The 26,607-nt window shown below is 37.1% G+C and overlaps 1 protein-coding gene across 1 annotated transcript in view; it reads right to left on the bottom strand.

Moving 5' to 3' along the window:
* Positions 1-14,173, bottom strand: part of LOC134665237 (ecdysone-inducible protein E75) — a 132,913-nt gene extending 118,740 nt beyond the window's left edge. The window contains exon 1 of the mRNA XM_063522117.1: positions 13,676-14,173. Coding sequence (XP_063378187.1) covers positions 13,676-13,931 — 256 coding nt within the window. The 5' untranslated portion in view covers positions 13,932-14,173. The remainder of the gene's footprint in view (positions 1-13,675) is intronic.
* Positions 14,174-26,607: the final 12,434 nt, after the last annotated feature.

Here is a 26,607-nt window from a genome sequence, read left to right as displayed (position 1 = left end):
CTTATTTGTAATCCTTGAAAGAAAGGCGAACCTTTAACAAGATTTACCCCTTTTTGGCTTCCATATTCATCCATTCTTAGGTCTCTCACATTACAGGTATTTGTGAAATGCACAAAGCAATGCAGGGGCAGTATCTAAGCGTGCTCTGAAATAGTCGGGACGGGATCTATTTCCCGGGCAGCTGCGCGCGTTCGTTGCCCCGGCGCAGGGCGTTAGAAGTCCAACGATCCCTGGCTTAGGGCAAGTCTACGATGTAGTGCATTGATGAGAGCTAGACGTCCGTTAGATCTTGCTTTTAATGATGCACGCCAGAAAAAAGCAATTTATTTAAGTTGGCCTTTATATAAAATTAAATGCCGGGAGGTGCAATTTGTGATAGTAAATGCTCTTGGTCAGAAGCTGCAGTTCTGTATAAATTGTTGAATAAAGTTAAAATTAAGCATTATACTTACATAAACGCATAAAAAAATGCTACGAGGAACAACCGAACATATAATATACAGCTAACAGCTGAATATACAATTATAGCCATAGGTTTTATGTACAGTCACCTGCAATAATATGTTACACAACGAAGGCCGCAAAAATATTTGACACGATCTTATTTGTAAAGACATAAGAGCATGTCACATATTTTTGCGGCCTTCGAAGAGTAACATATTATTGCAGGTGACTGTACATGTTAATCCTAAAGAATATCAGAAGGCACGGACTCCTACACTGAATACAGTAAATACATTTATAACTAATTAATTAATAGTTATCTGCTAAACAATTTATGCGATGCTGCAGTGTGTAGTAGACTTTACATTGGCAAGCGCAGCTAAACTTGAACTGCGCGCAATGCGCGTGCACCTCACCTTCGCTTAGAAATCAACGCCTATTACATCTGAGATCACCGCGCTTGCGCCGCGTAATCGCCTCGCGTGGAAACTAAAAGGGAGAGCGCTTGTTCTATTGCAAATTATGAAAGTAATTTAAGGGTTACAGGCATAGTTATACTGTTAAATTAGTATGCTGAGGTAGTACTTGAGAAAAATAAATTAATTGGTATGTTAAACAAACGTAAAGACGTAACGTAACGAAACGTAAGAGGTAGAAGGTGTTGGAAAACTAAAACTTTTGGAAGTCACTAACGTGCAATTATGTCGATAACATTCTTTAAATCGTTTACTTTCTTAAACTTATCGTTTGCGTTGCATTTTATCCGGCTTCTGATTAATAACTCCAAAGTCTACTTGGCTATCTAATCCCAAAAAAATGCGTAGGCAACAGTTTAGGAGTTCAGAGAGGCTCATTAGAATAAGTCCAGTTTCTTAATAATGTTTTGTTCATCCGTCCATGCGACCCGGGATCTATGATTAAGATCATAGCCCGGGGTTCAAACGAGTGCTCTATCTGTACACAGTAGGTACCTTCTTTTCTGAGTGATTTAAACTTTATCTGTCCTTGATTTTACAATGTAAATAAAAGTAGGTATGTTTTTAATTTACAAATGATCACCATCAACAAGATACTACTACACATTTCAATACTGTTGTTTATTTAATTGGGCAGTGTAACTCTCACGCTTTCTTAATTGAAACTCATCTCAATCACCATTATGCTATATGGATCAATGGGAGTAACGAAAAATATTTTTATAAGTGAATGTTATGACTCGATCAAATTGATCAGTTAGTGTATCTGCTAACAATCGGGAGCAGTAGTCTTTTCTCATAACAATTATGCGCTAACGAAAATAACCTACATATACTTTTTATACTATCAAACGTCAGCATCACTGATTCATCAGTCATAAGATAATTGGCCAGTATCACAACTAAAATAAGTATCAGAACTTATTTTACATTTGTATTCTTGAAATATACCTACCTAATCTTCTTCTAGTAGAATTGTAATAGGATAAGTACGTTTGATTAATTAATTTTACATTTTGTGTTGTATTTTTATTGGTTGTTTATACATAGTTGTAGTAAACTAAGTTTTTTTTTTATTGTTTTTAATAAATCAAATATAAATCGATAAAAAAACCTAGTAATTTTGAGAACATGTTAATTGGCGTCTGATAAAAAAGACACGCAAAAAATAAAAACTCTAAGGGTTTTTTATTAAGTTAATTGAAAATCGAGGCTTAAAGCATTGGTTTTGCTTTAAAAACTTTTAATCATCCGTGTAAATGTAAAAATAGAAGTTAAGTAATTTTAGGTTACTTTTTATTCTAAGTTTGTTATTAATATTGTAAATATATTATGTGTTGAGTAATTTAGGTATATTGTTGTCGTTAAAAAAAATACCTAAATATTACAAATTAAAAACGTTTTAGTCCTCATAGTCCTATTTATATCTGAAGCACGACTGACTGTTTATCATAATAAATATACAGCACTCATATCGTTGTTTCTCAAACAGAATGTATCAATGCCTAACTATAGGTGTGTAGTGTAGTAAAAGTGCATACAATGCTCTTAAGTGTTATGATGCCCTAGTACTCAGTTGCACTGAAGTGAACTGCATTTCAAGCGAGCGGCCCGGCGCGCGTGGCACGGAGCCACCCCGATACGCGACGTCAGCGATGTTTACTAACATTATCTTCGAATAAGTATCATTTATAAATTTGGCATTTATATGAATACAATAAACATCATAACTACTCAGTGCAATACTACACAGAAACAAATAAAAATATATAATTAACTACGGTTTATAATTTAACTTTAATCATAATCACTTTGGCCCTACAATAAAAAAGTAGCTGTGTTATGTACTTAACGCTGAAATAGCTATTTGATTTACAAGGGGACAAAGTTAAAACCCGAGCAACCGAAATATTCTTCGAAAAGTGGAATCTTGAGCGTTGCGAGGGTTTCAACGCACGAGGGTTAAACAAATTTTGGCCCCGAGTGAAACACAAAAAATTTCACTACACCAATGCAAGGAACATTCTAGCTGTAAAATATCAAACAAAATCGAACAAAATTCATTCGAAATTAATGTTATTAAATATTTATCATTAAAATCATAATTTCAAAGTCAATTCTACCAGCTTACATATGGGAACTACTCAATATTTGCATTTGATTCCTTTGCCACACATGTCGATAAAATGCAACTTTCTTATCACGCCAGCTGGCGTGATGAAATTTTTTTTGTTTCACTCTGTGTCAAAATTTGTTCTCGCAACTCTCAAGATTCCACTTTTCGCTACGCTAGTGGCTCAATTTTGGAATCTTTCGCTTGCCCGGGTATCAATATCATCAATATACTTAAAAGACAACTTCGTCCCCTTGCAAAACAATTAACTTTTTCAAGTTTTCTAATTTTAATAAGAACTGCCGGCCTAGCCAAGGTTACAATCGCTATCGCTTCGACAACGAAAAGCTTTATGTCTCTCTATCACTCTTCCATATTAGTGCGACAGTGACAGTTGCGTTTCGATCGCTACGGAGCGTAAGCGATTGGCATCTTGGCTACGCGGCCAGGTCTTTACCATTAAACATCTTTATATAAAAAGTCTAATATATCACTTAAATAATTGAAAGTAGATGTATTTGATTACTACATACAACATAATTGGTACCTGTGGCGTTATAAAAGTTATAAAAAAATAGCTCAGGGAAACTTGCAGTTGAGTGACGTGTTTGATCAAACAGTAATCATGAACTGTTAGTTTCACTTTAGAACTACCAGGGCGACTGAACCGTCGAAGAGATTGAATGTGCCAAGAAATTGACGCGCTGCAATCACATGCACTTCGAGAGACATATCTGTGAATAGTGAGTGTAAGAGGGATGGCTGCATTCTGTGCATGTTGCTAATGCGTTTCTGACGTTGAAATTGCACGTGTTTGTGGTTACGCATTTTCCATTGGTTGAATGTGTCTGAGCTGCTGTTTGATTTAGCTTTTTAGTGGTGAACAGTGGCGTTGTGTATTGATAGTCCTCTGTCAAGGATATCTTTGATATCGTAGGTTCATCCCATATTTAAAACAATTCCTTTGGTTGTGCGTTATAATTCGCCTCTTGTTGCGAATTTCCTATTTTTCGCATTAATGTCGTAAAGAACAATTATAATCTTATTTCGATTTGTGTTTTTTTTAAGTAGTGATAATACTTTATACAATAAATTTAAAGTTTTGTTTATAATAAACTTTTACAGGGAACTTTTAAATTGTATTCTATTTCAATTTACCTACTGCCTTATCAAATATTCAAAATAATTAATAAACAAATAACAAAAATGTAGGTTAAAAAATCAATTAAATTGCATAATGTAGACAAAAAGTAACTTTTGGTTATTTTTATTTAGTTATCCAAATCGCGGATCGCCGGTTCAATAAAAATTTCGATTTGTTTTTCTACGAAGTTTCTGTTCATCTCCTACTTTGTGACATGTCCCCCGAAATAAAACGAAAATAAAACACGCAAGTATAGTGCATATTTTTGGGTTCCTCAAAGTACCTATGTAAGTACGTACCTCGAAGCGGGCTGGTATCCTGTGAAATTATTAAACGTTTCTCTTTCATTTGACCTCTTGGGACGACGACCTGCCGTTTGCAAGACCTTGATGTTTGGAAAGTCATGTTAGTTGGTTAAAAATAAAATGTGCCCTAACAAGTAACAAAATGCTTATTCAGACTAAACTTGTGGAGTTGTTCTTTTGAGTTGTTTTTTAGTTTAATTAGGTATATTGTAGTTAAAAACGCGGCGCAATCAAGCAAGAGCAGTTTTGGCACACGTGTATAATATAACGGTGAGGTAAAAAAACGTTTATGTACTCAGTCATTAAATTAATTCAAAAACCTACGTAATTCACTGTACGTTGTGTGTTTGTTCATTAACTACAACAGCGATGCTTATTTAATTTTCTATTACAAGAAAACTAAACTAAGTTAATAAAATAAGCGTTGCATTCCCACATTATGTCTGTGTGGGTTGGTATTCTGTGCATTGACCCGACCGCGGTGCAGCGTCGTGACGCGGCAAGGGCATCTGAACGACGGCCACCTCGCGCGCTCTGCACTCCTGGTGACGAAGGTTCGTTTACCACACAACCCTTTACTGGTCCTAGAACTATCGCACTGTGAAAAGGACTTGGCTGAGCGTGCATTGTTTGCAAATCACTCTCTTTATGGCCGCGTGCATAATAAAACGAGTGCCGTCAACTCGGCCTAAGTTTTGGTGGCTACGTGATTTTATTCCTTGCCAGAGTCGCTGACGTCTAAAGGTTCTTCGGTCAAGGTCGGACAATGTAAATCAGATATCATGGAAGCGTGAAGCTCTAGAGTCAAGACACAATTAAGTGAACACACGCTCTTTTTGCAATGCGGTTTCGCTTCAACATTGTTTGATTTACACACTTCATGCAGGCACTTAGCCGGTTGTCAATTATACATCTGACACAGTGAGATCGCTAGTAACAAGCGCACAATTAAGTACCTTCATACTTACCTACTCCTACAGTATACATAATATGTAAGCGCTCAAGTTTATATCTTAGTTAATTTTCTCTTAATGACAGTTATTTTAAATGTATATGTATGTATTTTAATTTTAAAAGTAGTGACATAATTTTACGTAAATCATTCGGTAAAATAAAGTAAATATTTAGCAAGTGTAGGTAAGCAGTATAAATTTATATTTCTAGTAACAAGCGCCCAATTACTTACCTACAGTATAATACACTCAAGTTTATATCTTAGTTAATTTTCTCTTAATGACAGTTATTTTAAATGTCTATTAGTGACATAATTTTACATAAATCATTCGGTAAGATTAATGTAAATATTTAGCAAATGAAGGTAAGCAGTATAAATCTATATATCTCAAGGCAAATCATTTTAATGAATGTATGCTATCTTATAACTATCACTTATTTTATTTAACCATTTGAAATAAAATAAATGATTATGCATTTATTTAATTTAAAAATAAATATTTACGAATGCACATCACACATGTACAGCCTAAGCATGTACAGTACATACATATCACATTAACGATTTACGATTAGGTACCTAATAATTTGCGAACATTTACTGTTTTGTAACATAGGTTATTTTTAAAAGTAAGAATGTAATAACAATTAATAAAAGACTAAGTAAATTAACCATTTAAAATTGTAAAATCACGACACAAAAGTAAATGAAAATATTTTTAATCATATTTCATAGGTTTGTCTCATGCCGATTTATCGCAATTGCCATCAGAATTTGTTTTTAAAAAATATTATCCCTTTCTTTAAATTATTAGGTTTCTACAATATAAAATAACATAAAACAAATAATTCTGTACGCGTAAAGATTCTTGTACAATGTTCATGTTTGTCTCGGACAAAGCTTGTAGGCATGATCTAGCTTATTTATATGTTACCTACTCCAACTACTCAGACAAAATCTTTGTCACTTACTCGTATACACGTGACTATGACTTCAAATCACCGTGTTAGCTGAATCACGGCATGTAAACCTTTATTTATATCGAGGTCAAACCCATAGAAATTAAAATGTGGATTTAAAAACTTATATGTTTAATAGGTTTCACAGTCTCAAAGTTTATTGTGTCGGTAAAGTTACCAACCTAAATTTTAAGTCTTCAAGAACTGTACCTACTTACAAAACAATTTTTCCTCGAGCATCCTAAAGCAAGCCACTGACGAGCCTTCCAAATGGATGCCGTTACAATGGATTCATCCAAATGGCCGTCCATTTGGATCCTAATATTCAACATTGTACGTTTTTGACATTCACGGACCGATTTTGGATTGCAGCCACGCTATTTGGACTGTTGGAAGGCTCGTCAGTGGCCACCTTAATACCTACCGCTTACCCCCGAATTTACTCGACCCAGCAAAAATGGTAAGTAAACTTTCAAATATAAACAAAAATAATATCTTTATTTCGCTTTAAAATGTGGTTCAAAAGATGTTATAAAAAATATATCGTGGTCACACACATTCCACCAGAAACTGGCATGCAAAATTATTCTAGAAAGTACCTATTTATTAAAAACAGCACGCAACCGTACGAATTTAGAGTATGTACTTAAATCTAGCGTGTTACTAAAATGTTAAAACTTTAGGTTTATTGGTCGTACGAGTCGTATCGTAACAAATTTGAACTTAAACAAAATGTTAATCAGAATCAGCCTCCTATCTAAATTTTGTTGGTGGTTGATAGATAATGCTTGTTGTAGATATACTAGTCTATAATGTCCTAGCATCACAAGTGTCTTAGTCTGAGTCTTGGGTGCTCACGTGCGAGGCCGAAGCGTGGGCTAGCTCCCTCCGAGAGCCACCATATTTAGGGGCCTTTTTTTACACCCGCGGCCATTGACACGCTTCGAATAAACAATGATGAGAACTTGTCAGCCATTGCTAAATTGCGTGGTGGTTTATGGAAAAAAACAAATGAAGTCATGCTTTTATTAGTCCTATTCTTTTTTAATTTGTTCTCGTTAGAGTGACGCTTAAAATATTTAGTAGTAGGTATACCTAACGATACATCGGTAATGGAACTTATGTCTTAGAAGTAAGATTTGAACGTCTGGCCGTAAAATATATAAAACAATATAATGTACATTTATCTTCATGTCTATCGAGTAATTATAAGTACTACTTTAAAATCAAAAACGGGCACCTCTGAAATCGAAACCGTCCATGGGAAACTTTGATTATCCATGGTTATGATACCATGTCAGTATCATGTGCCAAATGTTTGCAAAACTTGTGTTTGTTTTATTAATTTTTTTTTTATTGTACGAATTGCAAAAAGAAGTCTAGTATTTTGGCAAATTAAATATTTCAATTGCAATGTGTATAAATCCTAAGCGTTCCTATAAGAACGTTCGTTAACGTAAATTAGCATATTCAGCATAATTTATTAGGTACCTATATCAATGTGTATAAATGAATTACGTAAAAAATTGATATCACACATCAAATACGTGCAGTGTAAAAATTGTTGACTGGGAGAGAATCCCTTACCCACACTTTTTCCTATTCGAAGCCCAATTACGTTTCTTTCAAAAGTTTTATGTTTTTAGGGTGAAGGGTTTTGAGTTGTAAGGCTTAAGATCTACGTGGTATAAAAAAACACATCGGATAAAAAAATTGTAACAACAATATTAGATAACAAATTAATAATTTATCCCAAAATGTATTGCTCATAACGCCGCCCATTTTCCGCTAGCAATAAATAATCCTAGTTAGCTGTATGTTAGAGCAGACGCTGCCCGGGCTAGACCTCTAAATGTGAAGGTGCTAGCCTTCAACCTGCTCGCGTTCAAGGCTCAAGGTCCCGAATGCACCCGGGAGCCATCGATCGCCCGTGACCATGGCAACGCGAGTTCTGCGCTGTCGCGGAGGGTCATGGACACATCTCCGCCGTAATTGCTTCCGATATGGAGCAGATACAGTGGAAATGTCCTGGAAAAACGTTGTTGTTATACGATGCATAATTTAGAAGTAATCTGTCAAATATCTTTAAGACATACCTGGGTCATACAGTGAAGAGATTTTAGCATGTGAATATCGCCAAAGTTAACACATTGAATGCCGGGAACCCGCTCGGCGGGTTCTCTATTCGTAGTCGCTTTGCTCTACAAAGCGGGAAAACGCTGGGATATGCTACGAGCGTAGCGCTATGAAAATTGGCTGTGAACGTGTTGAGGGCTGTAAAGTCAATATTTTTATTGTACTTAGTTGCCTTTACTTGTATTATATATACTTCTGATTTCTTATCATAATTATAGTAGTAGGTAGTAAGTTGTTCATAGTAGTTTTTTCATTGTGATTGTCATCTGTATTTACAATTTATAGATTTTAATAATGTGGTAGGTACACGTCCCACAATAAAAAAGGAAAATATATTAACATTTAAAAAATAAGTAAAAAAATCAAATTTAGCTTCTAACCTAACGAGATAATTAAGTACCTGAATTGTAACTAAATTTGCCCTAAACAATGTTTTTTGCTGTCGCTGAAGTCTTTTCAATTCTCATCTGTGTAAGGCTACATATTTTGCCTTTGTTATGATTTTCATTGCGTAAAAGCAATAGCATAAAGCAATGTTACATTGCGGATTTCTTATCAACGACCTTCGCTACGAATCATTACGTTTTTCACGTTGAAAAGAAGTAGGTAAATACCTACATACCTAGTTGTTCTCCATATAAATACTATATATAAAATAGGTACATCATCATTGAGTTTCATCCGTATGTACTTCACGATTACCTACTGCGCAAATCTCATGGTGAGACGATAGAGAGATATAAATCACAGAAGGCATAGAGGCGTATTCCCAATTAAAAAATATGATCTTGATTGCATCAATTTATAAAAATGCGAGATGCCCTGATGTCAAATCAATTGAAATACGCCTCCCCGTTTTTATTTCTATTAGTCTTGATCAGTATGAATCTGCTTGCATTTCTTTTCCGGGCATACATGCAGCTCCTGCTCGTATTTTATTTGAGATTGTTAGGTAGGTAAAAAATGCATTATTAGGTATGTTATATACCTATTAGAAAGACGAAGGATACCCAACAAATCAAATATTTGACGTTCTAATAATAATGTATCATCAATCATGCTGAATGAATCCAAAAACCTCACTATTTTTTTTAATTTATTATAATTGAGAGCGTCAGATCAGACACGTGTTCCGAAAATATACAACGAACGGCCCTGACCTCCGTCAGGGGGTGAGCGGGCAAGGGGGGCAATGGATAGACCTTTCCGAATTTCACTTGTTTCCATACCAACGGTTAAAAGTCTTTCAGGGACCAAACAAGTTGGAGAAGTGTCGCTTCCTGAGAAACACTTAATTTCATCCACATCAATAGTTATAAGTAGATTAGGTATGTTATGAAACAATTTATGTGTCGCGAGTGACGCGCCGTGACCTCCGCCAAGGTTGCTACGAGCACTTCCCTGTACTCAATCGTCCATTATGTGCACTAGTACTGGCTTGACTAGTTTATTCGCACCTCGATAGAGCCATCTTAACATTGTTTTCCGAGTCGACAATATGTAATAAAATAATTAGAACGTTTGGCATGTATGTAGATGAAAATCAGTTGCTGGTTGCTACTAACACACATAAAACGTCACTATTTTTTTTATAACTTTTTCAGGGATTTCCATGGTTTAAGTTGTTTAATGGCCGTAAGTTCCCATGAGCTAATAAATACTTTAGACTTATTTTTTTAAAACCCCTTTTACCAAAGACAACCTACTGAGACAAAATACCTGCACAAACTCTAACATGAACTTGAAGATAATACCTATGCCAAACATAGGTTATCTGCATCTATATAATATTAGCTATTATTATAAATACCTAGCTATCAGGAAGAGCAAAAGCGATTATATACGTTAGTAAATAGTCAGTTAGCTTGAAACATAATCATGTATCGCGTATCAGTAGGAAGTAATTTGCTCTTACTGAAGGTAGTGAAGGTTACTATGATAATGATAACACATATACATATAAATAATATTTACTATGGAGAATTATGTTGAAACGTATACATATTCGTGTCCTTGTCCTTACATAAGCGAAAATTACTCTGATAAGGATGTGTATGAGTTTGGAAACGCAATTTTGGCAAATAGCGAGTCCATGGCCACGCTAGAATCAATAAAACCTTATCTGATAATCTGTATCACATTCCGAACATCAAGGTAAAATTAGGTTGCAAATTTTAATTACGTGCTTATGTGTCCTTAGTGAGGGCACACGATATTTTTTTTATTAAAAAAAAACGTATTTATACCTAGTTACCTACCGTAATTCTCCACGTGGAACATAACAATGTTATGGAAATTTACGTATTTTATTCGGCTCATTTCATTATATGTACAATAGTTCCGCTCATCGCAGAAAATGTAAATAGATTTAACTAAAGTTTACCTACTAATCTTGCATAATCAATTCATTTCATTATTTTGGTTTATGGGTTTTTGCTCTACTTTTCCGCCCCTGTAAGTTAAATGCTGTATCACAAAAATATGCATACAGGACTTACTTTAAACTCTGCATTTGAAAATTACCTTTCTAAATCATTTAAATTCAATACCGCCATTTGTCTTATAAGGGTAATATTATAAAGCATTCAATTGTCACTTACGGTCAGATTCGAACTTTAAGATACGTCAATTAATATAGCTCTACAAACGATAAGAATTAGATAGGTCAGTGTCAAATGAGACATTTTTTCAAACAAAAACGTCACTTTTGACACTGACACATCTAATCCATATCGTTTCTTGATCTATTAATTAACGTATCTTAAAATTCGAATCGGGCAGTTATTTATATTAGCCAAAACATAAGAGCTAGACGGATATGTACCGAAACACGATACGCTAGCGGTACGATGCAGGTCGGTCATTTTGATCCATATATGTAGTTGGTGGTACTCAATCAAATGGCACGTGACTCAGCGGACAACTTAGTGTCAAAACAATGATACGGTGACATGCAGGGCTCGCAAACAAGCAGGGTGCAGGGGTCGCGCACCTGCGCTGCGCCCGCGCCGCTGACATTGTCAGATAAGCACAGATTATTATTTTGCCCAATGTCACATTGACCTCAATGACACCGACGCGTCATCACCACACGTCGCATGTAACCTTGCCATATTTATCTAATCTTGCCGTCCGCGAAAATAAAGTTAACAGGATTATTTTCAACAGGTAGGTCACGTGTGTTATATATAATGTATTATGAAAGCATTCGGGTGTTTCTAGAGATTATCGATATCAAGACGTATTGTCTTAAATTAAGATTTTAATGAACGCGTTCGTATAAATCTGCTCTATTTCATTAAATGGCGTGGTCTGCTGTCAAACTATTAAAGATTTCTGCATTTTATCATTCGACAGATATAAAATATGTACGAGTACCTACCTACTTATCATGTCCGTATTTTTGTTTACGTCATGAACAGTCAAAGACTAATTTAATTATTTGTAACTTTGTAAGTCGTGTAAATGTAATATATGCATCAGTGCTCATAACTGCAATATTTCTATGGTATATTGCCGATGCATTGCAACTTGCAACAATACTATGTGGTTTGATAAATACGACCTTCGTAACGCGTCATCACCCGGAAATCACTGTTAGCTGTTGACGCGTTGTTACAATTTTCCGAAGCAGGAAGTATAAATCCTCAGTCAAGGCAGAGTAAAATTGTTCCTATTATGTGCGTATGATAGTGACCCTGAAACGGTGACCTAGTGTTCAGGAGAAGCCTCTGCGCTCGGCGGGAAGTCCTGAAATAGGTATACAATCGTCTAACACGTCAGAGAATTGGCGGTTAGATGTTGACGTGCTCTATTTATGATTTAATCCACTATAAAATACTATAAACCATTCATACAAAGGCAATATTTGTTTTTTTTTATTGGTTAGACGAATTGATACTTGGTGGATTCCCAATTGTTTTTTTTTATATTTAAAATTTGAGTCTATATAAAACGCGCAATAAAAAAAGGATCGATTATGGCCCATATCCATGAACCTAATTTCACGCGCTGTTCCGCTGACTAATAAAATTGGTGGAATTGCTATTGGGACCTGAATTGACCTCATGAATCAAAGACTACGCAAAAATGCGCGTAAAAGTCTATCTTGGAAATAGGGGTTAATGTAACCGAAACGACGAATTTTTTTTTTCAGATTTGGCTTTTGTGCATATGATTCATCACAGCACAGACATCATCTGTAGGTCACGGGCCCTTGGCCTAGTAGCATGGCCAAATTCCCCCCGGGTCATCAAAAAAATTGGATTAGATTAGATTGATGATTTAGATCACAAACCTCAAATTAATTATTTTGTCAAAAAAATATAACTTATAATGAAGAATCTGCCCTTAGGACATTGATGTAATAACTTTTATTGAAATAATAATTTTAACTAACCACTCATATTAATAACATCTCCAAAATCAGTAAGGCTGAATTTGTATGAACTCTGCCACTTTTACAAACTAGTGAGTATAGTGATAGCTCAGGCCCCTGTTTCACCAACGTGACAGGTGCGACGAATTCTAAAATCACTGTTGCTGACGTCACAGGCATCCATGGGCTACGGTTACCGCTTACCATCGGGCGGGCCGTATTCCTGTTTGCCACCATCATTGTATTATTAAAAAAAAACTTAATGATATCAGAAAAAAAACAGATATTTCTCTTGCTAAGTTTATGACAATTGTCACAAGAAACACTACAATTATCACGAAATTCCGACATATAACTCATTACCTGTCAAGAATTACCTACAATTCTTCTAAATCTTTGACAATTGTCAGAAACTTCGCAGGAGAAATATCTGTTTTATTCCGATATAATAAAGTTTTTTAAATAATACAATGATGGTGGCAAACAGGAATACGGCCCGCCCGATGGTAAGTGGTAATCGTAGCCCATGGATGCCTGTGACGTCAGCAACAGTGATTTTACAATTCGTCGCACCTGTCACCGATGTGAAATTGGGGCCTTAGAAGGTACTTATACTTACTTCTTATATCTATAAGTGATGGTGTCAAGTATGAGTGACAGTTAATGCGCGTAACACGTCTGCCACTCGTCTGCGACCATGTGCCTATTGACCTAGGTCCAACGTGACTTCCTTATTGCGTTACATCGTAGTAGATCTCTACTTACCTAGATCGGGAATGGAGCTGGAAGGTTCCTCAAAGGACGGCGGCTTGTGGAGCCTCGGCTGCGGCGGAGGCGGCGGCGGCGGCGGGCGCATGCACTGGATCACCGAGTGCGTGGGCGCCGGCATCAGAACCGGCGCGCGGAACTCCTTCCCAGGAGGCGCCGGCAGCTCCAACCTTCTCACGCCGGGCAGCATCTCCGGCTCGTAACCATTGTCCATAGGCTCGCGCTTAGGCGACATCTTCGGATAACACTGCATTGTTCCTTTATTAATACTAATAAGTCTCTATCTTAAAACTTTTAAACAGTCATAAAAAGTTTCTACACATACTTCATCAATAATTCATGCGCACAAAGAGTCCTGAAGACATTTTTTAAATTTATTTAGCATCAAATGCAAGGGCGGGAATGTTGCTTGCCGGCGCCGGGCGCGTACTCGTAACGTGCGTGCGTGCAGCGAGCGCCGCGAACGCGAGACTCGTCCGCTCGCCGCGGGCAACTTTCTCTCACTGGCAGGCGGTCGCGGCCGGACGAAAGTGAATCTGCAGCGTGCGCCCCCGCCCCGCCGCCCGCGCGCCCCGCCCGCCCTCATCTCACCCTCAGGTGTCCTGCACCGCCCGCCCAGCGTCGCTGACGCCGATGCAACGCCCATCCGACATCAACTTTAACCTTAACTCTGACCTTTGCTGGGGTGCACTGCACTCTCGACCTGCGGTTATTACACCTTACTACATTTTAGATTTACATTTTTTTAAATATAATAGTCTGAAAAAAGTCCTCATTTATCTCATTATATTTATTTGCCTATCAAAGATACAAAACTCATTAAATTATTATTTAAGAAAAATAAATTCCCAGTCACAATACTCATCATACCTAAGTAACTAAGTAGGTAACTGTAATCTAACAAAAAATTGTATGGCTTGTTCAAAATACACTATCTACCTAAATAAAAATATATTTTACCTATTTTATTTAAAAATGTCTTCGTTTGAAAATTATAATATGTTATCCAAGACCATTAAATGCTGGTTAAATGTTCTTATTCTTATAGTTCGTTTACGCTGTGTTTTTCAGGTGCACTAGCTGTGTCAAGTCCATCAGGAGTAACTTGAGGAGATGCTGTTCCAAGGCATAGAAATATCTGGCTACACTCCACTGGCGGCACTGGTACAAATTGCGCGTCACTCCAAAAGACCGATTTGGAAGCAGATGCCTTCTGGTAAGAATTAAGAACATTGTGGACGACCGCTTCTCTGTACCTACAATCGTATTCCCCATTTTCTATCTTGATTCGGGGAAATATTTTATACCATTTGATGAACATTAACCATAGCCCATAGGTAAACCCCTTCGTTTGACTCTTTTCGATTGCTTAATTATTGAGAAAAATATCCATAAATTCTTTTGGAAGCTCCTGACTATCGGCGCGATTTGGGAAATGAATTGGAGATGCACTAGATATGAAATAGTAAAGATATGTGACGTTCCACGACAAAAGGCACCATTGCCGCGGGTGAATATTGGAGCGGTGTTAATTATAGCGTAAGCGCCAGCCGCCATAAGGTACCTTTTGGCGTGGAACGTTCATTTCCCGAATCGCCCCGTGTTTCACTGTCTATTTTTGTCTATAGGTACTTACAAAGCATATCGCGAAAACGACAACCTTCAAATGTTTCATAACAAAGAAAATTCGGTCAGTGTTAATACCAGAAACTTGACTTATCGTATTGTTTTATCGCATTCGGGGCCCATACGGCAGTGATATTGAATACGCGATCGATCCCCGATGACCGCCAAGGCACGCTCAATGATAACACTGATAACGATCAAGATATATTGAAGCCACATCACGAAGCTATGTGCTTGGACGTCGGTTCAATTTGACCATATCGAGAAGCGAGATAGTACACGAATTTGTGATTAACTTGTAACGTCATCGTTGAATATTTGATCATCTTAGAATTTCTAGATAATGCTCAAAAAAAATACGCTCAAGCGGACAGTTTTTTTTTAATTAAATGTAATAAATAATTTAGTTAAGTAATTTATCTTGGAATTAATAAAACCCTTATTTTTGAGATATTATTTTACATCATAAAAATGAAAGTAACCTTCTTATGGTGTATTTAATATTAAATTATAATGCCCAATATATTTACCTAGAACGAATCAACAGGCGATTTAGCTTAAAAAGGCTGAGCGCCAGATAGTGTTGGTAGGAACTCGAGTTCTTTGAGTCTGAATTTGAAGAACTCGGCTCGATTTTACGAGATTCGGCGCTTGAAAAACTTCTCTCTTTTAAATCCTTAGTTGAGCCTTTTTTAAGAGCAACTCAAAACGACTCGAACTTCCGAATAAAGATTCCGTCAACAATTTTAAGGCCCACTTGCACCATCCCACTAACCCGGGGTTATGTGGCAAAACCGTTAACTCAGTGTCAAATTGTACTGGTAACCATGGTAACTCCAGGTTTAACCGATTAACCCGGGGTTAGTGGAATGGTGCAAGTGGGCCAGAAATGTCAAGAAATTTGTATGATTTGTGTAAGTAATCCACAAATTTTACATAAAGATAATGCATTTCGAAATTGTTTGTACATACAAAAAAATCAAGAGTTCTCTAAAAAGGACTCGAGTCTCTACAAAAGACTGGTCTCTAACAAGTTGAAAAGAACTCGTTATAAGAGTCTGAAAAACTGAGTCAAGTCTTGAAGCTAGGACTCAAAGGAGTCGAGTCTTAACCAACCCTAGCGCCAGAAGGGTGCCTGAGTGTACGAGTAGCCCAGGGCCCCATCCCAGTGATGGGGAGTGCAGTGGGAGAGCGGCCAGGTCACTGCCACCAAACTACGTCTATTTTGGAGGCTAGACAACAACCATTTTCAAGCCTCACAATCTAATACTTTGAAATTTTAAACGTAATTTACTTTGATAGAATGGAATTTGTAAAAAGTTAGCGCTCTGTTATTTGAACGCTTATATCAATGCAACGGCTGAAATAAAAGTTTATCTTGACGTCCACGCAGCTAAGGGTCGATAATGGATGTTCGCCGAGTTCAGGACGCAGTGACATTATGACCTTGAAATTTGTTAACATCGAGCAATATTTTGGTACTTACTAGTTAACAAACTTTGAGGCCTATTTTGAAACGTTAAATATTTATGTCTTTCCCGTCACGGAACAATGATGTTCCGGGCCATTGGGAGGCGTGCGCGGAGCCGAAACCAACACGTAGATTGGTTGATTTTTAACCGACTAATTGGTTTGTCATGGGCAGCACTAACGTTTCGAGCCTCAAGCAAACAAACTAAACCAAGTATTTGGTCAAAAATCAACAAAAAAGTCCAAATGATGGACTACCTACACTCTGCCACGAAGATCGTCTTACAGAAAAGTTTATTTTTATCTGGGCAACATGGGTTTAGATGTAGCTTCGATTGGAAATAATAGGCTAGCGTCTAGCCACATCTAGCGTCTTTCTAGCGTCGGCGTCTACAACTCTATGGCCGCTGCTCGACGCAACGTCGACGCAACTGCGCAGCGACGTCATTTTCCATAGCGCTGACCAGACGCCGACGTTCGAAAGACGCTAGATGTGGGGGGGCCCTAAAGTGATTCTTGAGGAAGGTTTAGGTTATAATTTGTTAATCCGTGCGAAGCCAGGGCGGGCAGGCGCTAGTGTAAATAATATTTTAATATTTTTAAACGGGGTTTCTAAAACTGCTTTCAAAATTCTGTTAAATGCAATTAAGTTTAAAATACCTAAATAATAGTCAAGCCGAGTTTTGCTTTTAGTAAAATTAGTTAACCCGATTCACAAAGGATGTTAAATGAATTACCTGGGGCCCGATTCGGATTTTGAAATAGACATCTATTAGATATCTTGAAGACATCACCAAGATACGATAACGATATGTTTATGATCTAACCTGTCAAATTTGACATTTGCGCGATGGAGATACTCTTGAACGATTTCCACAGGATATGACTTAGAGATCCAATTCACATCTAATAGATATCTTACTCTATCTATCGTAAAAGTGACATTGGTTGCCCGAAATGCGCTGCAAAAGAGAACTAGTTGATATCTAAACTATAACGTATCTAGAATTGGATCTAGTACGTGTCGTCTCTTGTGAATATCTTGGAGTTCGAATACGGCAGCTGTTACGAAATATTATTATAGTGCAGACTATTTTAAAATAAAATTCGTTTACCGAGCAAAGCTTAGTGTCTGGAGTAGCTATTTTTGTTTATAATATAATAATAATAATATTTTTTCTTTAATATTCCTGTAATATTTTTAGAAACAGTTTGACGCTGCAATATTACACACGATTTTTTCCTGGTATAGGCAATGTGATTAATTAAAATAATCGTATCACATGTTGTCGTTGATAACAGTTTCTTAAAAAAACCGGTCAAGTGCGAGTCGGACTCGCGTTCCAAGGGTTCCGTACATTACTCAATTATTAACAATGTATTTTTTATATGTGAAAAGTTAGTGAATTGCCTTTAAAAAACCCGTAGGGGTCGGATCAAAAACTAAGTAATTAGTCCGACACACGGTTGACTACATATTTCTAATAGATTTTCCTGTCATCTATAGATAAACACCTATAATACGTATTTTTTTTTAAATATTTTAGACCCAAAAATTTCGGATATAAAGGGGGGAAATGGTCATTTTTTACTGAATTACTTCTAAACTGTTTATTTTAAAATTATAAAAAAAAAAATGAGTTTCTCATAATAAGCTCTTTCATTTGATATGTAACACGATATAGTTTGAAAAACTTTATATTTTAATTTTCTTATTTAGCCCCCAAAAGTGGCCCCCATGCTTAAAATTCATTTGTTTACGTTACATGTGTTACTGTGACAGAAGGACAGACAGACGCACGAGTGATCCTATAAGCTATAAGGATTCCGGTTTTTTCCTTTTGAGGTACGGAACCCTAAAAATGTTTCTCTAGGAAAGTTATCAGTCTAACTTAGACCGTAACCGGTATTAGGTACTTAACGTGCACAATCCGAGCTAATATGCGCTACAAAATGCTGCATTTAAACTAGTTAGGTACAATTAAAGGTAATCAAGGTCTACGGATGTAATTAAGCAATCTTTAATGTAAGTGATAATCAGGCGATAGGTTAAACATTATTTTAAACGTATAAACGTGATGAATGATACAAAAAGTTAGGAGACGTGTCTTATCAATATTGTAAGATAAGATGATAGAAACTTCCATATTTTATTTTACTCATGAATGCACTATAATTTTAACATAATCCAGAAATAATACTCGCTAACCAATAAAAATGCTTAAAAAGTAAATGGGATTACGGTTACGTAGCTGCTTTTCTCGAAAATGAATGAAGCTATATAGGTACAATGTATCTTGTTTGTAAATAAATGATTTTTCATTCGTGAAGTTTAGTTAGTAACTTGTAATCATTTTCATTCTGACTTTGTTTATAATACCTATATAATCAGAATGGGACGACCCCATCGCCCACTGGCTTTCACTGCAATCTCTTTTAGTCAACGCGTGACTCCTCGTATTTGGCGCTCCTATGTCAAACGGCCACAGTGCAAAAGGGGGGCCTTTTGCGCCTTAGCCGGCTATCCAGGGGGCTGATTTTTGAATTTCGACCGTTCGATTTCGTGTATTTTGTTAAATAATATCTCCACTACTAGGCCATCGATCGAGTGGTCAATAACAATAACCAATAGATTCCAAATTTCCATCGCTCATATTTCAAAAATTAGCATTTCGCCGTTTTCCACCGATATTCGAGAGACGAAAGCGATCGAAATTCAAAAATCGGCCCCCAGAGTAGAGTCCAAGGGGCCGATTTTTGAATTTGCGAGCGATCGAAATTTGGAATCTAGTGGTATTGACCACTCGATTTCAATTCTACGAGTATTAGTAGAATTCAAATGCCTAGTAGTGGAGATATTATTGAACGAAATATACGAAATCGAGCGGTTGAAATTCAAAAACGGTCCCCAAGAACTACACTCGCGAGGGTAGGTAATTAGCGGCAAAAAGCGGCAAGTTTGATTTATATTTAAATTGCAGCGACTACACTAAAATTAGGCCTCTACAGGTATATACCGAAACTATGATGATGAAAATTTGGATATAGCAATTTCAAATTATTCAATGTATCCCTGAATTACCGAATACCTACTTTCAAACTAAGTACATTACTCGTAATTCCTTGTCAAAAAATTCAAACTTAAAAACAAGGTATTTTTTCAAATACGGAAAATTACCAGAAATTTACCTATGGCGGACGTAATGCCGAATGGACTGAAAATAAACAAAAACTTAAAGCGGAGCATCTCTAACGAAAATAAAATGTATTTATTTAATAAATAAATTGTCAAATAAGAGTACAAACTGAGCCAGTTAAAATTTGTATAAATCTTGTAAGTACTTTTAGTTTATATACTTAGTTTTTAGGGAGTAAAAAGACGTAATGTACAAAGCGCTGCAAAGGTACTCCCTTATTATGATACTAACTAATAGCCCCCGTTTGGCCTATTTTGACAGAATGGTAACTACGAAACCCTACACTGAGCATGGCCCGACATGCTCTTGGCAGATTTTTATTTAGCAATAGAAAGAAGCTTGTGGTTCCAAGTCGGACACTTTTTGCGGTAAAGTTTTTAACTAAATTAAGTACGAGTATAAATATTGCTACATTACATAATTCCATTATTATTGACAATTAAACACCCTGATAAAAACTGCACGCTTACTTCTGTGGAGTTCTGTCTAATGCTAAAAAACGAAGTATAGTAGGTACGTATGCTGAAGAATTTAACTCCTCAATACCAAGTACGTGATCGCCTTTGTGCAAAGTCTAAGCGAATTGAATGAAGCATGCAAATCCTTTGAGGAGTGTGTCTGTGGAGTCCTCCGGACTGGGTTTAGGGTAACGATACAATGCGTCTCGCCGCTGCATATTGATCGGCAGGCCCGCCGCCGCCGGCTGTCTGCTCCGAGAATGCAGTCACACCGTGCCTTGCATTTAGTTAATGCATTACGATACATTGAAATTTATATAAACTTTACCAAAAAAGCAGAATTCACAATAAAATCATCTATGGCCATAGTGCATCTAACACATTACACATATCTTATCATAATATGCTACCCAAACATGGCCCAGATGGGTAGGTAATGTATTTCATTACAAAATGCATGTTGGTCCAGAGGGTCTACCGCGAAAACCGAAATTCGCAAATTGCGGGGATCTTTCTTTAAAGGGGCCCACTGATTAACAGTCCGCCGGACGGTATCGGCCTGTCAGTTAGAACAAAATTTTGACAGTTCCGAACAATTGACAGGCCGATACCGTCCGGCGGACTGTTTACCAGTGGGCCTCTTAAGGAGTGCAATTCACTTCATATTATTCTTTCTTTTCAAATCGAGAGTGAATAACTAGACACCTGTTAGGTAAGCATGCTCCATGCAGCTTCGACTGTATCGTCACTTACCATCATATAATAAAGATTGTAGTCATTTGACCCTACCTATATTTCAATAAAAAGTAATAAGTTGACCAAATGGGAGCTATAAGCAGCTACCTTCGAGGCGGTAATTGACAAAATTAAATTTCTTGTCTTACGCGAGTTTACGAGGGCGAGGTTTACATTTACAGATAGGCAAGTCATGTTTCATGTCAGATCATACAGAAAAGTACTATGTTCCTAAAATTTAAAGTGCGATAAGGTTGTCCACAATTGTCTGCGTAATCACAGAGACTTCTTGCGTAAATATCTCAAAAAAGGTATCGCACTCGACTGTTTCCTCCTCCAAAACTTAACCCATTCGTAGCGAAAATGTTGATAAAATTATTGCTCTAGGCTAGGGTCATAAACCACATGAGTCGTGTACGTTTGTATGGAGAAATGACCACTCCCATATCCTCTTTTTATCAAGTTTCTTAGTCAACGCAATCATCCTGTGGCTAATAACTCCCAAAAACAGGAGGAAGAAAGGATACATTCGGCAACCAGGCCATGTTTAGTACTTTAGGACAACTTTGGGAGGAGAAATGGATTATCGCATATAGATATGCTCAGTTAGGTTTTGTGGTCTCAACTCCTTGAGGTGACAGGCTCTCTTCTACTCAATCTCAGCGGACGAGCATCAATGGGCTAGTTAAAAGAATAAAATTTGGTAGACAAAAAGTACAATCACTTAAAATATGTGTAGACAAATGATGTTTTATAGTGTTAAGTTTAGTGCACAGTAGGGAAACAAAAATGTGTAGATGTACTGCATAAAAAGCCCAACGCACCCAGTTTAATTCATGTTTGAGTGTAAATGCAGCCGCTGCATGAGTGTGCGGACGCATGCGCGCTGCACAGACGACACCCTCGGTACCCTCGCTGCCCCGGTGCCCTTCCCATAGCCAACTTTCACTCCCGAATCCTCCACGTACCTAGCTATGAATAGACGCACTGTCTGCCGCCTTTAAACTGCGCATCGGTTTACTGCAAAATCAATGAAATTCTAGTCTATATTCTATATGTGAACTAGACGCGTTTTATGTGAAAATGTTTGAACGTAAATCCAATTTTAGTGGTTTAGGTAGAGTATATATGTCACTTTCTTAGGAGGTCACTTTCGAGTTACCAGCGGGTCAAAAAGGTGGTTGTTTATGGTTTGACGCTTGTGCTTTTTATGCCTAACCCTTTTCCAAATTACCTACTGGATAAGTATATACGAGTAATATAAGTAACTTTGTTTCGAGTCTACACTTCATAACAATCATCACATGTTTCTACGATGTTGTACAAGCAAAAAAGTGGGTTCTAATGCTACTTAGTAGTTTCAAAAGTTGTATTAATTAACCGCAGACATACTCAGTAGCGAGTTGGCATCATTTTTAGACAACAGTACACAATCCCTGTAACACAAAGATGGGTAAAGTTTGTTGGTCCAATACTTTTATTTTGGCCGGGTCTTCACCCCTCGGGTGGGCCTCGAGGATTGCAGCGGTGGAATGCCCTTGCAAGGGTAACTCAATGTCGGCCTTCAGGTGCCAGTCGTCGCCCTGCAACCCCTCTCCCTAACCCACGGTTCGCTCCCGAAACTTCATAATAGATGAAAACGAAAATTACTAAGGGCGGTGTAAACAAACTGTCTACAAGTACTCATGCATAGTTCTTTTGTTTATTTTGGTAAGCCAATTCAGGTAAGTGTCGAAGAGGTGCCCGTACCTACTACCTCAGATTATGTGACTATCAGTGGGATTTAGTTATTGTTACGGCAAGTAACTATATACTTAATGAATAACGTATTGTATCTCTCATGTTATTTATTAACAGGCATTTGAGTATAATTAGAATCAGACTAAAACAATAGGAATTAGATTCGAATGTTCTTGTTTGAATTCAGACTCTACAGGTGTCGTACTCGGATTCTCATATTAAGTTTCTACTACTAATTCTCATACATAGGTATTTCGAATGCCTTTAGAATATTTGGTACATAGCTGTACCGCGAAAGGTAGTAGCAACTGTTTTGTTAATTACTTAAATCGTTTCACTTTTTCTTATATTTATTTAATGCAGTTAATTATTATGACCAACTAGGGGCCCGATTTGGATTTCGAAAGAGACATCTATTAGACATCACCAAGATACGATAACGAAATGTTTAAGATCTAACCTCTCAAATTTGACATTTGCTCGATTATGGAGATACTCTTGAACGATTTCCACAGGATATGACTTAGAGATCTCCCATCATCATTGGCCACAGCATCTTTGCAGATGATAGTTGCAGCGACTAAAGAAAGTATTTTGAGGAGGCAGTCTACAGTCTACATCGACTGCGATGATTGTATAGACTAGCAATGCACGCACGAGAACTTTCCAAAGTTGCGAAACTTTCCACATGAGAATTTCTCGGTAACTTCTGAGAATGTTCTCGAGAACGAGAATTTATTTATTTATCGTAGTTTATACCATGAATATTCACGATAGTTTAGGTGTAGTCCTTACCCCCAGAAAATTCCGACTTTTGGTCGTCCGCTTCCGGTCAGAAAAATGTATGACGGCCCGGCCAAACGGTCAGACTTAGGTGGGGGGTGCTCGACCAAATGTCATAGAGGGACCCTGGCAGTTTTTGACGCCGCCATTTTTTTTTCAATATGGACGACTTTTTTTTAACTTTTTTAATTTTATCCTAGCGCGCTGAAATTTTGGTCACGGAATGTCGGGGTCCCCTAGATACCTATGAATTTTTTTTTTGGAAAAATGCTACAATTGCGGGAAAACTGACCACTTTTATTTTGTATGGCAACTTTTAAACGGTGCGTGATAGGTGGGGGGTGCTCGACCAAATGTCATAGAGGGCCCCGAGACAAAACAAACTGCATTAAAAAAAATCAAAATGGCCAACTTTTTTTTATTAATTTTTTCAAGTTGGTCCGAGCGCGCTGATATTTGGCATGGCGGGAGATAGAGGCCTCTAGATTCTAATGAAACAAAAAAATTTTTTTGGTAAAAGATGTCGAAAGTCGAAATGTTCTCTGAAATACAGTGAGAATTTAAGCAATTTATTGGGAAACTTATCACATCAACAAAATAGCTAACTGTAATAGACAATAATATATGCATAATAACATTTAGTTTTAAGTTATGCCTATTTAATCTTTATTTCAAGTATATTCTCTTGTTTAAACAATAATTTCCAAGTTGCAGGAATGTTCTGAGAACATTCTCGAGAACGTTTCCGCTTTTTGGGAATGTTCTGCAATTTGTACATTGCTAGTATAGACCAATGGCCGATCGGCACTTCTTGCCGCATCGATCACAGACGTGTCTTGACTCCTGGGGTGGTCCAGCAGCTCTGCGCTGTTGCTGGTGCTTAGAGATCTAATTCACATCTAATAGATATTTTACTCTATCTAACGTAAAAGTGACATTGGTTGCCCGAATTGCGCTGCAAAAGAGAACTAGTTGATATCTAAACTATAACGTATCTAGAATGGATCTAGTACGTGTCGTCTCTTGTGAATATCTTGAAGTTCGAATACGGCAGTAGGCCTTAACATCTAAAACGTCTGAAATGGTAATAAGTAGGATTTGACAACTGAACACGAACAAAATTAACGACCAAGTTTAAAATAACTGTTATTGAAACTACATATATTAACATAAATAAAATTAGGTTATTCCGAACTAACTACCTAATATGTAATGCTATGGGTATTGTTTTGATATCTTTCCCTTTGTACACGCCAAGACACGTGCCGTTGTACGTGCTATTATTGCAGAATTAAAAGACTACACTCATTGTTAGAGAAATAACAGAAAACAGAAGAAGGAATTTAATCTAACTGGCACCAGTAGCTTTATCTATGAGAAAGTAATATGTATCTTACATGCATGCAGTGAACATATTATGCTTAATCGCTATTTTATCGGGATCATATATCAGTCGCTGCAAAACTCAGCGGTGCAATTCTTAATGTTTTTTTTTTCATTATAAAGTACCATCGCCCGCACTCTTAAACTGTTCGTCGGTGGACATTATGCTTTTTGTAATAAGGTCCACCGATGGACAGTTAAGAGTATTGCTGTTTGTTATACCTATAGTACCTTAGGCTTAGGCATATAATCTTTTGACTATCTACTTACGAAGAAAAATGATGAAATGACTAGCAAAAGTAAAAAATGTTTGCATAACAATAACAAAGTCATTTTCACCACACCAGCTCGGAAGGCTTACTATGCACTTCAAAAACTGATAGCAACGTTGCATTTTATTCACATGTGAGGCAAAGTAATGAAAGGCAAATTTTCATTTGTTTTATTATGTTTGCTGGTAGAATTGACTTTTTTAAATGATGATTTTGGATGATAAATATTTAATAACATTCATGGATTTGATTTGGTTTGATTTTGTTTGATATTTTACATTTAATATTTGCTTCGGGTTGGTGTGGTGAAAAATGTTGTGTTCCCTTTAAACAGAACAAGAGCAGACCATGCTGATGATATTTTGACGAATCGCACCTTTGGCCATAGGCGGAAAATCCATGTTACCCCACGAAAGTTACATAACAAACATGATGAAACTCCGATCCAGTTTCGGGATACATTTTTGCTAATGACTACGGAAATCGAAATTGGAAAACTATATAGGAATTTTCTCGCGGTTGAGTAATTATTAGGTGCGTAATTACTAGTGAGTGATATTGATATATGCTTTATTTAACTCAGACACAAAATATATTCGTGATTATGATCAGAGTAGATACTTATGTTGTCGTAGAGCCTGACGCAAAAACTACGCCTCAAATGCCACTTACTCTTACTTTCATCAGGAGCGTATTCTTCTGCAGGTTATAAAAATAAACTTAATATAATTCGTGGAAATGGTCGGGTATCAGTGCGGCCCAAACCCGTGGGGTGGGGCGGGGTGGGGCGTCGTGGAGGGGGATATTTAGCACGCGCCCGAGGCCGAAGGCTTCGCTGTCGTTGACTCCTCCCGAGGACGCGCGGTCCAAGGTCACACCAGCTCCCAACATAGGTAATCCTGAGGGAAAATAATTGCGTATCGCAAACTTTCCCGGGTAACGCGTGACGCCGAATGGATACAGATTCTTGTTTACTTCCTTGTGACTAATCAACCGACCTTATTTATTATATTTCAATATATGTATATGTAGGAATTATGTAGTGGTTAAATTAAGTGAGTTATTCCTATTGGTACTTACCTACTGCTGAACTGAAATAAATATTTAGATATATGTAGTATCATTATTACTTACAGATGTAGTGTATAATTATTTTCCATCGTATTTTCACGGAAACGTGCAAACGTGCCTTGCCATTTCAGTCAGTCTCGGTACAAAAAGTACTGTAGTTGACTGAAGTAGGACCAATACGAACGTTTCCGAGA

Source organism: Cydia fagiglandana, chromosome 6 (assembly GCF_963556715.1).
Source record: "Cydia fagiglandana chromosome 6, ilCydFagi1.1, whole genome shotgun sequence".
Taxonomy (NCBI): domain Eukaryota; kingdom Metazoa; phylum Arthropoda; class Insecta; order Lepidoptera; family Tortricidae; genus Cydia; species Cydia fagiglandana.
The sequence above is the reverse complement of the archived record's forward strand: the minus strand, read 5'-3'. Positions and strand labels throughout refer to the sequence as shown.